This window comes from Coregonus clupeaformis, chromosome 7 (assembly GCF_020615455.1).
Source record: "Coregonus clupeaformis isolate EN_2021a chromosome 7, ASM2061545v1, whole genome shotgun sequence".
Classification (NCBI taxonomy): Eukaryota; Metazoa; Chordata; class Actinopteri; order Salmoniformes; family Salmonidae; genus Coregonus; species Coregonus clupeaformis.
In genome coordinates, this window is record NC_059198.1 from 10,439,216 (window position 1) to 10,452,711 (window position 13,496).

The 13,496-nt window shown below is 42.8% G+C and overlaps 1 protein-coding gene across 1 annotated transcript; it reads right to left on the reverse strand.

Moving 5' to 3' along the window:
• Positions 1 to 10,048: 10,048 nt before the first annotated feature.
• On the reverse strand, positions 10,049 to 12,468 carry LOC121570410 (nucleolar protein 12). The gene is made up of 6 exons (XM_041881871.2): positions 12,291 to 12,468; positions 11,767 to 11,872; positions 11,558 to 11,606; positions 11,236 to 11,390; positions 11,050 to 11,141; positions 10,049 to 10,634 (listed from the first exon to the last, which is right to left on the reverse strand). Exons 1-6 carry the CDS (start codon positions 12,401 to 12,403, stop codon positions 10,421 to 10,423), a joined length of 729 nt encoding a protein of 242 aa, XP_041737805.1. The 5' UTR covers positions 12,404 to 12,468; the 3' UTR covers positions 10,049 to 10,420.
• Positions 12,469 to 13,496: the final 1,028 nt, after the last annotated feature.

Genomic DNA, 13,496 nt, shown 5'->3' on the forward strand with positions numbered 1-13,496 from the left:
CCAATGGCACCTACTTCCAGACCACATAGCTTCTACTAAAATACACATCAAAGCATGTATTACATTCCTTAATTGAGTAGCTAGATTCTTTATGCTGACTAGGTAAAATCTTGGGAGGCTATTTAATTACGCCGATTCTGTTGCAAAACGTTTATTAAACGGAATCAAACGGGAGGGAACTACCTGAATTTGTCCAATAGAAACTCTCGTTTTAGTTGCAAAACGTTCCCAACTGTTTGAACTAATGATTACACCCCAGCCCAAGAATTTCAAACACGCCCCAGCAGCCCACTTTTGACAAAGCTCACTCTTTATGAAATGCCAGTAGGGTGCAGGTGAAAGAAACAGACCTACATCCCACGGCATACTTCAAAGTCTGAATTACATTTAGGAATGGTGAAAGAAAGCATTGAAGTCACACTGCATTCGAATTGAACAGAGCGGGCCTATACCAGTTTATAAAAGCAGTTTATCGCAACTTCTTGCATTCATAACCTGAATAAATAGACAGATATGTGTTTTTAACATTGTCAACAAAATAGCCTGCATGCAGGTGGAAAGCATTGTAAAACTAAACATTCAGATTAGATATACTGTACAGTAATAAGCGTGTGAGTAAATAAATACTAGATGTTGACCATTATTCAAAGCAGCAACAGGGCAATAAATATTAAAGACACAAAAGCCCTTCTATAATAGGATCGGAGAAGGAAGTTTGGATGTGGGCAGGTGAATGTGCACTCTGGCATTTTCTCAATTGGATTTGCTCAAGTCCTGCGTCTTTTCTCCTCCATCTTCTCTCACCTCCTTTTGAAAAAGGTCAAAGGTAATCGAGGAGAGGCAGTGAAGAGAGGGAACGTGTAGAACATATAGATAAAACGATATGTAGCATATTGTTTTTAAACGTGTGCATGCTTTTCTCCTCTGACAAAACAAAAGCTGGTTCAAAGGGGGTGTGGCAGATTTCAAAACTCCTCCACGAAGGACTCCGGTAGGATACACATGACTATCCTCCATGAAAGGTGGCTATGGAAGAGGGAAGGACACTCTTCCGTTCGCCTACTAATTAATTGACATCTCCTCGACCACAATGGTTTCTGGGTCACGGAGGAGAGAGGATGGAGGACAGACTTTTTTCCCAAATGAGAAAAGGCCTATACATGCCATGCTCCTTAGTATGGGAGGTTTAGTTTATGAAAACTGAAGGAAGACTAGTCTGATGACCTGTGTACATGGGCCACCTTCTGCATTAAATTAGACAACCTCCATAAAAATGTACAATTTGATATAGGCTACAGAAAGCACACCCAAGTAGACCTGTACCTGCATTTGTTCCAATGAAGAGCTATGGTGTGCCCTCCATGGACTGGCCTCCTCCTCTATAGTGGGGCTGCTGGGCCTCTGTGAAGGATGAGATTGTAATTATTGGGCTACATGCATTATAAACTAGCACTTTGTAGCCAAGTCTCCAAGTTTTCACCATCATTGTAAAGCCCTAGTTATTTGTTGATTTGACAAAGTCGTTTCTGGAGATTATTATTTATTTAATGTGATTAGTGATTAATTTACACTACCGTTCAAAAGTTTGGGGTCACTTAGAAATGTCCATTAAAAGAACATCAAATTGATCAGAAATACAGTGTAGACATTGTTAATGTTGTAAATGGCTATTGTAGCTGGAAACGGCTGATTTTTGGAATATCTACATAGGCGTACAGGGGCCCATTATCAGCAACCATCAGTCCTGTGTTCCAATGGCACGTTGTGTTTGCTAATCCAAGTTTATCATTTTAAAAGGCTAATTGATCATTAGAAAACCCTTTTGCAATTATGTTAGCACAGCTGAAAACTGTTGTGCTGATTAAAGAAGCAATAAAACTGGCTTTCTTGAGACTAGTTGAGTATCTGGAGCATTAGCAATTGTGGGTTCGATTACAGGCTCGAAATGGCCAGAAACAAATAACTTTCTTCTGAAACTCGTCAGTCTATTCTTGTTCTGAGAAATTAAGGCTATTCCATGTGAGAAATTGCCAAGAAACTGAAGATCTCGTACAACGCTGTGTACTACTCCCGTCACAGAGCAGCGCAAACTGGCTCTGACCAGAATAGAAAGAGGAGTGGGAGGCCCCGGTGCACAACTGAGCAAGTGGACAAATACATTAGTGTCTAGTTTGAGAAACAGACACCTCACAGATCCTCAACTGGCAGCTTCATTAAATAGTACCCGCAAAACCCCAGTCTCAACAGTGAAGCGGCGACTCCAGGATGCTGACCTTCTAGGCAGAGTTGCAAAGAAAAAGCCATATCTCAGACTGGCCAATAAAAATAAAAGATTAAGATGGGCAAAAGAACACAGACACTGGACAGAGGCAGATTGGAAAAAAGTGTTATGGACAGACAAATCGAAGTTTGAGGTGTTCGGATCACAAAGAAGAACATTTGTGAGACGCAGACCAAATGAAAAGATGCTGGAGGAGTGATTGATGCCATCTGTCAAGCATGGTGGAGGCAATGTGATGGTCTGGGGGTGCTTTGGTGTTGGTAAAGTGGGAGATTTGTACAGGGTAAAAGGGATCTTGAAGAAGGAAGGCTATCACTCCATTTTGCAACGCCATGCCATACCCTGTGGACGGCGCTTGATTGGAGACAATTTCCTCCTACAACAGAACAATGAACCAAAGCACAGCTCCAAACTATGCAATAACTATTTAGGGAAGAAGCAGTCAGCTGGTATTCTGTCTATGATGGAGTGGCCAGCACAGTCACCGGATCTCAACCCTATTGAGCTGTGTGGGAGCAGCTTGACCGTATGGTACATAAAAAGTGCCCATCAAGCCAATCCAACTTGTGGGAGGTGCTTCAGGAAGCATGGGGTGAAATATCTTCAGATTACCTAGAATGCCAAAGGTCTGCAAGGCTGTAATTGCTGCAAATGGAGGATTATTTGACGAAAGCAAAGTTTGAAGGACACAATTATTATTTCAATTAAAAATCATTATTTCTAACCTTGTCAATGACTACATTTCCTATTCATTTTGCTATATTTCCTATTCAAACTAATTTCATGTATGTTTTCATGGAAAACAAGGACATTTCTAATTGACCCCAAACTTTTGAACGGTAGTGTACGTCTGTACCTCATTTTAAGGTCAACCCTGTTACTTGAACTGAAGTCTCGTTTTAATATGGTGAAACTATTCCATTTGATATTATATATTTTTTTAAAGAAACATTGAACATCTAATAGTCAAATCATAGTGTAAAAGTTTCTGGTGTTTTGTGGTGGAAAACTGAGCGGGTCGAGCATAACACGTCAACCCTGTTACCCATAGAGAGACAGGCTACAAATGTTTTAACAAAGGAAAGTTTGCATTCAATTGTACTTCCTGTTGCACACAACAAGCTTCCATTCCCCCTGTCACAAGGGGATTCATGGCTGATTTAAGAGGAAATCGTCAACCCTGTTATGGTCAACCCTGTTACTTTATTTGGCACTTAATAGGCACTTACTACAGTCATTTCTGAGATGGGAAAACTAGTTTTTTTATGAAGTTGAACATGTGCTCTTTATGACAGAATGTAAAAATTAGGTGAAATAAAACGTTTCTTTTGACCAAGTTACTGTACACTTCTCAAAGGGCACCGAATTGGCGGAACAACCCACCTGCATGTGCAAAGAGGTGGACGAGTGTGCTCGAGACAGTCTACTGCTGCTGCCATTTTGCCATTCTATGTGGTTTCTCTCTAGGTCCCCTGAGTCATCTAGCCACTCTCTGGAGGGATGCTTGGAGAGGGAGTGGCTGAAACATCAGACACGTGACTTTAGATACAACATATTAATACTTTAAAAACTGTCAGTGACAAAATACTGATGTCACAGCTGAAATACAGAGGGAGAAACCACTTGCAACCCTAACCTTGCTGGTTTGAAGAGCTCCTGTCTCCCTGAGGGTCGGTTTAGAGTCTGTCCCACATGACCAAGCCCCTCCCTTTGGAGGACAGGCTTGACCTTTGGTAGATCGGCCATCATGACGTACTCCTCCCTTTTCCTCCCCGTTGACTCCCCTGTCAACTGGCCAGACTCCGAGGACTCCATTGAACTCTGGGACGAGGTGTGCTTTTGCATCTGAGGGGAGGGACTTCGGTTGCGGTTCGTCAATCGCTGTGTGCTTGGGGAGGAGCTACGAGGCTCCAGACCCCGCCTACTACTGCTACTCCTAGTGGTTTCCCAGGTGACAGCAGAGGCCCTCTGAGAGGGGGCAGGTGTTCTGTTCTCTCTGCCCTCTCTGGATGGGGAGGTGCTATGTAGGAAGTGGGTGGAGCCTTGCCAGGAGCCAGGAGAGGGGTTAGAGCCAGGCCGAGCATCACCGTAAGTGCTTTTTCTCTGGTAAGAGAGGCTAGAGTCACCACCACTGGTGGTTTTCCTGAGGAGTGATTTACCTGGTGGGTCATTCCCTCTTTTGGATGAAGAGGAGTTGCGACTGTCAAGCCTCCGACCGTTGAGGGCCCCACTCTTCTCAGATTTGTGCAGTAGTGATTGGCTGAGGGTGTCATGGCCCCTCCTTGAAGGGGAGGAGCTATGACTATCACGACTTTGACATCTGACAGAGCTGTTCATCTCTGATTTACAAAGCAGTGATTGGCCAGGGGCATCATAGCCCTTTCTCGAAGGGGAGGAGCTTCGACTGTCTAGACTTTGACTATTCAGGTAGTTGTTGGATTCACTTTTGTGCAGAGATGACTGGCTCGGGGTATCATAGCCTCTCCTAGAGGGAGAGGAAGTAGGACGATCACGACTTTGACTTCTGACAGAGCTGTTCGTCTCAGATTTACGAAGCAGTGATTGGCCAGGGGTATCATATCCCTTTCTCGAAGGGGAGGAGCTTTGACTATTTCGACCTTGACTATTCAGGTAGCTGTTGGATTCACTTTTGTGCAGAGGTGACTGGCTCAGGGCATCATAGCCTTTCCCAGAGGGAGAGGAGCTTCCACTGTCACGACCTCGACCATTTCCATAGCCGCTTTTCTCACTTTTACGTAGCAGGGATTGACAAGGAGTGTCAAAGCCACGTCTAGAAGGGGAAGAGCTACCATTTTCATACGCATGAACATTTAAGTCATTCCTAGAATCTGATTTCCGCAGAGATTGTCTTTCGGCATCATAACCCTCCCTAATGGGAGAGCCACATCGGCCGCCGTGTCGACTATGACCATTGAGAGAACTGTTTGTTTCAGATTTGCGAAGGAGGGACTGGCTGGTGGTATTGTAACTCCTCCTCGAAGGAGAAGAATTGCGACTTTCACGACCATGACCATTTATCGCGCTGTTCCCATCAGATTTGCGAAGCAGGGTTTGGCTGGAGGTGTCATAAGCCCTCCCCGAGGGAGACGAGCTTCGGCTGTCACGGCCATTTAAGGAGTTACTTGTTTCAAATTTGCTGACCAGGGATTGTCTGGGGTTTTCGTAACCCCTCCTTGAAGGGGCGGAGCTTCGAGAGTCACGTCCATGACCATTTAAGGAGCGGTTTGTCTCATTCTTGCGCAATGCACTTTTAAAATCTGCAATAGAGTTGGCCTGTGATATAGAACCAACTGAACTGGCCATCGATATTACGTTTTTATTCAAGCCTCTAAAATCAACACCTCGTCCATAAGAGCTCTGGGGGGGACCTCTAGAAGTATGGTCCCGCCCCTCAGACCAGCCCTCAGAGTCTATGCCCCGCCTGTTGAGGGAGGTGGTACATTCACTTCGTTTGAATGGGGAGGTGCTTCGTGAGGGTGAAGAGGTGCGGGACAGAGAGGAGCCTTGTCTCGATGAATTGAACTTCCCAGACTCCTGATAGGAAGGGGAGTTTCTTCTACTGTATGAGCTGTTGAAACCCCTCCGGTTAGTGGAGGCCAGGGATTCTGCAATCTTAAAAGGGGTGGGGCTTGGGGAGCGAGGACCCACCTGAGCCTCAACCTCGATGGTGAGGTCAAATGTGTCAGGAGGTTCAGGGTTTTCCAGAGGCAGGTCTGGGTTTAGTATCTCTGGGTTTAACCTCTCTGAGGCCAGCCCCAGGTTAGGGTTCCTGAAGGGGATGGTAGCTTTGGGCTCAGGGCTCCGGTTGCTGTATAGGGGGTGTCCCCTCTCTGAATGGCGGTAAACGGGAGGGGGGCTCTGATCCCTGAGAGAACGGGCTCCTCCCGCCCTCCCCAGAGAGAAGTAGCCACTCTCACGATTCCTTTCTTCTTTTAACCCTAAAAAATAAAAACACTCCATCACATAGGAAGGATATTTTTGACATGGTATACTCATTCTAAACGCTGTAATTATTGATACATTCCAAGGAGTTCTAAGGACGTCCACAACGCAGTTCTACAAGATACTACCACACTACTGATAGCACTATCAATAGGTCCCACCTCAACTCATGACATTGAACACAGGTACCTGACCACATCATCATGTAAATAACACCTATGGCTGTAATAAGATACATGTGGTTAAGTGCAGTCCTCACCTGAGTGGCTGCCAATCCTGCCCCTGCTATTGGCCTCCTCCATCCAGGCTTTGGGGTTGGTTCGGTGGGGTGGTGGGTCCAGGCGGGTCATGGTGAGGTGAGTTGAGTGGTGCCGGAGAGGCAGGTAGTCGTCCTCTGCACTGACGGAGCCACTGAGATCAGCGTAGACACTCTGGTCCCGACAGCTGGAAGAGGAGATAGCGTGAAGAGGAGATATTCATAGAATGGTGGAGAGAGGGAGAGAATGAGGGAGTGAGAAAGTATATCTATTGTCCCTCTAGAATCGCAATATGAGGCTCATTGACTACTTGGTTTACAAAGCGTGCTCAATTAGTTACTTGTTTGAAGTTCTTTGTACCTAGTTCGTAAATGACATTTCCCCCCTGCAAAATGCCTAAATATAAAGCCCAATCAAATGCCAAGTCTCCAAAGGTACCTCAACAAAAGTGCACAGAGTAAACAAACATTATTTTCTACTAATCATGTATCCTTAGTGGAGCTTCTATCTCAGACACACACTAGATCCAATAGATTCTGAAGAGAACCTGTCAGTGCTGTCGTCGTCGTCTCCGTCACAGATGTAGAGGTCACAGTCAGGGCTCAGGATGCACAAGGAGCTCTCTTCGTAACCCAGCTGATCTCCTCTGACATCACAGTAGCTGCTCACAACTGACAGGCCATCAGAGTCCTCCTGATAGGTCAATGAGAACACACAGACCAATCACAACGTACGGCAAACACAACATCAGCCGATAGGGCTACATGTGACTTAATGTATTGAAGTGTAATACCATGTTAACTAACACTTTCTGCAATTGTCAATAATTCTGGTTATAGGAAATTAAATGTCAATTTTCACAAAAAACAAATACCAGACACTGACAAATACTGTTTGTACTATGAGACAAAAGCAAACACTGACAAGATAAGACAGTGAACAGCCATAGAAACTACACATTTTGTTGGAACTAGCACAATTTAACTCACTAGGCCTACAATGCATAATTAATTTACAGATACAAATTAACAATGAACACAGGTTTAACGCAGTTGTCATTACCAAACCTGAACGCAACACATCCAAGTCTCTTTATAGATCCATTTCCATATGGGGAAGTTCATGAATAGTGTCTCCCCTCTGTCTCACTCTTCTGTTCCTCCAGACCTCCCTCTCATACTCACACGTTCTGTCTGTCGCTGGATTAGAGTGTCACTGTTGTAACTCTACCTAGATTGTGGTTCTCCTCATTATTATTTCATAGCAGTTGTTTTCTTGACATATCCAACCCTTCTGGGTTGTCTTCAAATACATACTCTAATCTTCAGTTTGACTTGAATGAATGGCAATATCAACAACAACTCTATAACATTATAATACTAGGTAGGTATACAAAAGATATTGCAATGTAACACAGCAATGAAAAACAATGAGATAAGATCTGACTTCCACAAAATGTATATTGCCATAATTTGTGGCAATCAAAGGCAAAACAAGGAGAATGCTATGCTACCAATAAAGAGTCGTGGCTTCATAAATGAATGCGCCTTTGCAATGACATACTGTGTGTAGATGTGGGCTGGCTGGTGCTTTCTGTAACCTGCCTTCATGTATAATGTTACCAGTGATTCCCAAAAGGGCAGTAAATGATCTCCCTTCATTAATTTGTAATGGGAACGTTCTCATCACCGCCCTCCTCATATATTTTTCCTCATACGTTCCTCCTTATTCATTACACTCAACACAGGGTCATACCTCACCAACGTCTGTTACTGAGCACTTTGTAGTTCATCTTCAACACTTTGAGTGTTACTGGTTAAAGGCTTCTCTAGAGTAGTCTGCTAGCCAGAGTTGAAGTAGACTCAAAGTCAACATTACCACTCAGCCATCTCCCTTACTTCCTCTCATGTATTGATCCATGACTGTCTGACCGCAATGTCTATCTGACCCTTTCCCTGAACCCATATCTTACCTTACAGCTCAGTCTGTATAGGCCCAGATAATCCTATCACTCACCACTCTTCTAATCCCCTCTCCCTTTGTCTTGAGTCCCTCACCTTGGCACTGGCGTCCCTCTCCACTGCCTGTGGTGCTGTTAGTAGTGTTGGTGGAGGTCCAGTGCCTTGCCCTGGCTCCTTCTCCGCTGTGAGGCTCAGCTGTGGTGTTTCGGCTGTACCCGTGCCCGAGTGCAGGTGCTTCTGGCGCAGGCAGTCGTGGCAGCGGGAGGAGTCGAAGATGTTGGGCTGGAACTTGGGACAGATAAGGTCATCGCCGGAGAGGGGCATTGCGCGTCCGGAGGTGGCAGTCGCTCACTCATCGCACCCCTCAGAGAACACTGAGGAACAACACAGGCTGTAAAGGCAGAGTAAAACCAAACACAGTATTTAATGAGCTTAAAACACCACAAATTAGAAAAAGTGGTTGTAGTAAAACAGTAGTACTTAAGGAAAAATAGTGGATTTCAAAAGAATATACAGTAGTCTATAAGGAGAGAATAACAGCTAAAAACCTTTCAACATTTATATTAAATGTGCACATTGCAAGACATTGTTGGGATATTATTACAGTGTAGTAGAGCTGGAAGCAATGCTGTAGCATATTTGATCCACAAGGGTAGTTATTTCATGGTTAGTGCGATAAAACGGAACAGTTAAGCTAAGTGAAAACTAATTACACAAGAGGATATAGTGAAACACAATACAGATAGGAAGATATCAGAACTATTTCCAGCATATCATTAATATCATTACTAAACGTCACTGAGAGCACTTGGTAACATCCCAATTTAAAAACATTTCAGCAATGAAAATCTAAATACAAGTCAAAGTATTGAAGAATGAATTGCTAGATTTCTTAATGTGTATTATTTTTCATTTAATTATTCTCTTCTAAATTTGAGGAAGAGGTTTTCAACGATACCTGACAGAAGAGTCCTCAGCCGTCAGTTAAACTGAGAATATGCCATTTAGAGATAGAGAATATACTGTCCATCAGACCCCCGGCACATGTCTCTTCCCCCTGCTCACAATCCCCCTGAGGCTCCCACTCTTGCATGGATCCGATTGGCTGTTCCGACAATGGATGAAACTGATGCACTTCTGACTGCCATGTTGGCTCTGCTTAACATTACAGAGAACCTATCAGTCTGCCAGATCTAGAACCAATATGGAGTCAGTTGCATGACAGTAACTCTGTTGAGGGTTGTATTAGATATCATGGGCTTTAGAAAGCAAAATGAAATGCTTGTGACAGATGGCACGCGTTAGCTCAGGTTAATGTAAATAAATAAACACTTCTAAGGTATGAGATTAGCATACATTAAGATCCTTGATTATACAACATTTCTTGAAATCAATCAAACAAATGAGGGCATAGTGGTACTATGTCTAGAAATACACACGTAAAGATCTATTCTCTGATGCTCTGAAAAGGATGTTGACTGAGGAGTCAGGTTTCCTATCAAACAATAGGCTATAGAACTAGAGGGATTCACAGACTATTGGTTTATACAAGGATATAAACATTTAAAAAATATTAAAGCAAGTGATTCGTATATATTCCTTCCTTTTAATCCAACTTTGAGCATATACACATTGTATGAAATACAACATTACCAAAACAGTTAGCATATAAACCAAAATGTAGAAAGGAGAGAGCATAACAAAGGAAACAGCAGACAGGTTGTGTCCAATTGGTGAAAACAAAACAGTATTTGAAAGGGGCGCTCTGGATTGAGCAGACATTGGCTTTCAATGAGAATGACTATTTGCAGTTTGTGTATTGGTGATTTTGTTTGCTCCGTAGACTTTCCCAACTGGTACCATAGAAACTCTAAAATGTCCATCATGGCTGATTAGGATCCTGATCAAACAAAAAGGCCAGACAGACCCTTACACTGCAAATCTATTTTTCCTAACTCTCAGTCCTTGTGATGTACCCTCTTCCCAGTCAGTCTGCGTCTTTGCTTCTTGGTGGTCCTCCCAACTCTGTTCTTCTCAATTCTGCCCTTCTTGTCTGTGGCACTTGGCTTTTTGTCTGTTGGCCGGCCTCGTCCTTTGCCTTCCTGCTTCCCTTTCCTGCTTCCCTTCCGCTGCGTCTGGTGAGCGTGGAGCGAGGCGTTCAGTGAGCAGATTCTGCAGACAGGGAGAAGGGGGGATAATAACGTGTGAGAAAAACTTGTCACCACAGTGCTCATATTGTTATATAGGAATCATATTAGACAAAATTAGCTGTCAGAACTGAATACAGAATGAGAATAGAACAGGAATTGGGGGCTCATTACTATTCATTAGCAGGGTGTATAACACAGTTGTTGAGGAATAATGCAATTTGCATAAATTATCACCCGTTTTATAACTCCTCCAGTGAATATTACCATTATCAATGACACATAAATGTTATTGATAGACACGTCAAATTACACATTTTAATTACACATCTTTAGGATATGAAGCCACAAATTGTGCATTCAAATCTGTAAAATATTATTGACAGGGAAAGAGTACAAGTGTTTTTCACTAAATGTGAGTGAGGATGAACACAACATACTTTTTATTGAGGATGGGATTACCAGATTTCTTTGGCATAGCGCTAATTTTCTCCTGCTCCTCCACCTCCTCCTCCTCACCGTCCTCAGTAACCTTCAAAAGACAATTTACAGTTTGAATACCTTTCAGAGAAACTATTTCAAAACATAAGAACATGGGACGTGGAAATCAGTAACAAATGCTTTACATGATTGGTTGCTGACGCAAAGAGACTGGCCCCTGTGAGGTCAAGGTCACTGATGGTTGTTACGGTAACAGTGTGGTTGGGGTGATCGTACTGTACAGACTCGGTTGTGCCCGTTATCACATCCTCCAATTCATCTTCTTCATCATCATCATCATCTGTGGAGAGTTAACCATAACAATAAGAGTAAGTAAGCAGATTAAATGGATTCACACTACATGTTTACTTCTGGTTAAACCTGAAAACACAGATACGGCATGTGAAGGCAGCCAACAATATTCTGTCAAGCCTAACCGACATGTTTAATTATTTCGCTCAAACTCACCGAGAGCCTCTTTTCTTTCCTGCAGTAATTTCAAATACTCCTTGTGTCTCTGGAATTAAAGAGTAAATATGATTAGTGCCCCCTTCTGTCCACATTGTTAGTATTCCCTTCATCTAAACCTCTACTAAAGTGACAACAGTTTTACACACCATGTCTATTTAATTAACACTTGGGTTTTAATCTTGTGCTTTCATTTAGCTGGTGTTTACCTCTTCTTTGACTCTCTTCTGCTCCTCCTTTATCTTGGTCTGGATTTCCACCACTGCTGCTTTCCTCCTCTCCACCTTTCTCTTGTGGAATCCTGTCAGATAGTCCCTGCAAGAGATAAGATAAGTCAAATAGATGAGTACATTCATGACAAGTCACTTGTGGTCAATTTATAACATTCACCAATACTTAACTACTGATAGGATTAAAAGGAAACTTGGCAAACCTATTAGAGGTCCACTAAACAAAGACAGAGAGGCAGGATGATGTGGCTTATGGTTCTCTATCAACGATGAAGGCATTTCATACAAGTTGACCATGTAAATGAGACTTACATAGCAATCTAGCTAGTTTATTTAAAAAATAATGTATGCACTCACTAACTGTAAGTCGCTCTGGATAAGAGCGTCTGCTAAATGACTAAAATGTAATGTAAATGTTTAGCCAGAGATGCTCTATAGTTAGCTAACGTTAGCTTGCTATGCGTTGAGGGATTCCTGTGCTGTTTATAATGTGCCAAACTCACTGTCGCTCGTTATCGTTGAACATGACCACACATTTCTCTCTTTTCTTAGATCCAGGTTTAAATTTCTCATGCTTCCCCTTTTCCTTTTTGTTCCAGTTCTTCATGTTTTTCATTTTGAGAACACGTGAGCTTGTTTTTCAGCTGGCTTTTTGCTTCAGTACTTCCTAATTTGTGTGTGCATCATACAAAGTGGTCCGACTGGGACAAACTCCCAAGCACTTTGGTTCTTTGAAATTGTGGCCACTCTCTCACCAATGCCCAGTTCTAGAAGTGTAATGGAAAAAAAGTGCATTGAAATTAATGTTAGTTATTCAGAATTCTGATGCAAGTAAAATAACATTGCCGTGCCTACATTAAACATTGATAAGTGCAAGACTTTAATATTTCCAACATATTTATGGACAATCTGTTGAAAATACACAAAGCAATTGGCCAATATCAACATTTTTGCACTGTTGAAATCAAAGCCTATGAGGATGGAATAATCTGTTTGGTGGACACTTTTTACCTCAGAGCAGTGTGACCAACACAAATTTGATAATGTAGGTAGGTGTGCAAGTTTCAAATATAGACCACGTTCCACTCTGAACATGAAACCGGGTAGTCAAATACTGGGATCCACAGTCTCCTGGGACATTCCTATGGATTCCTATGGATTAATACAGAAAGACAGCGAGTCTGGAGACAATAGTTATTTCTACTGTGGGGAGTGGCTGTAAGACACCACTATTCAGTCCAAGTCAAATAAAATATTTCAGGGAGGGGAGGTGGAGACAGAAAAGGAGGGCACATACATCATGAGCTCAACAATAAGGCCAGAGACTGAGGAAGAGAGAGCCAAGGGCCAGAGAGAAAGAACCAGCAAGTAGCCAAGTAAGCAGAAAGAGAGCAGTATAGTAAAGTGTGGGTGGTCCTCTTCCCCCACCTTCAGGTGGATAAACAGTACCAGTGTAGTTTTGTTGACCAGCCCAGTCACTAGTTCCAGTGAAACACACAATAGGGATAAAGATCGGTGTGTGAGCATAATGCAGAACACTAACACTGCTTTAACAGTGTTCTGTCTAAAAACATCTTGTTTTGTCAACATAATTTTTACAGTAGTATCCCTACTGCTTGGCATTTATAGTGATTTAAAATAAGACACGAACAAACACACACATGCTGTCCACAGTCATCTTTTATTAAAAAACAAAATCATACATAGAA

What these genes read in the sequence shown, in the direction of transcription:
- LOC121570410 (XM_041881871.2), bottom strand. Translation starts at nt 12,403, where the DNA reads ATGAAAAACATGAAGAACTGGAACAAAAAGGAAAAGGGGAAGCATGAG. An exon ending in TTGCGTCAGCAACCAATCAT is followed by an intron (nt 11,142 to 11,235) that starts GTAAAGCATTTG and finishes TGTCTTTTGAAG; the next exon opens with GTTACTGAGGACGGTGAGGA. An exon ending in AATCCCATCCTCAATAAAAA is followed by an intron (nt 10,635 to 11,049) that starts GTATGTTGTGTT and finishes CCCTGTCTGCAG; the next exon opens with AATCTGCTCACTGAACGCCT.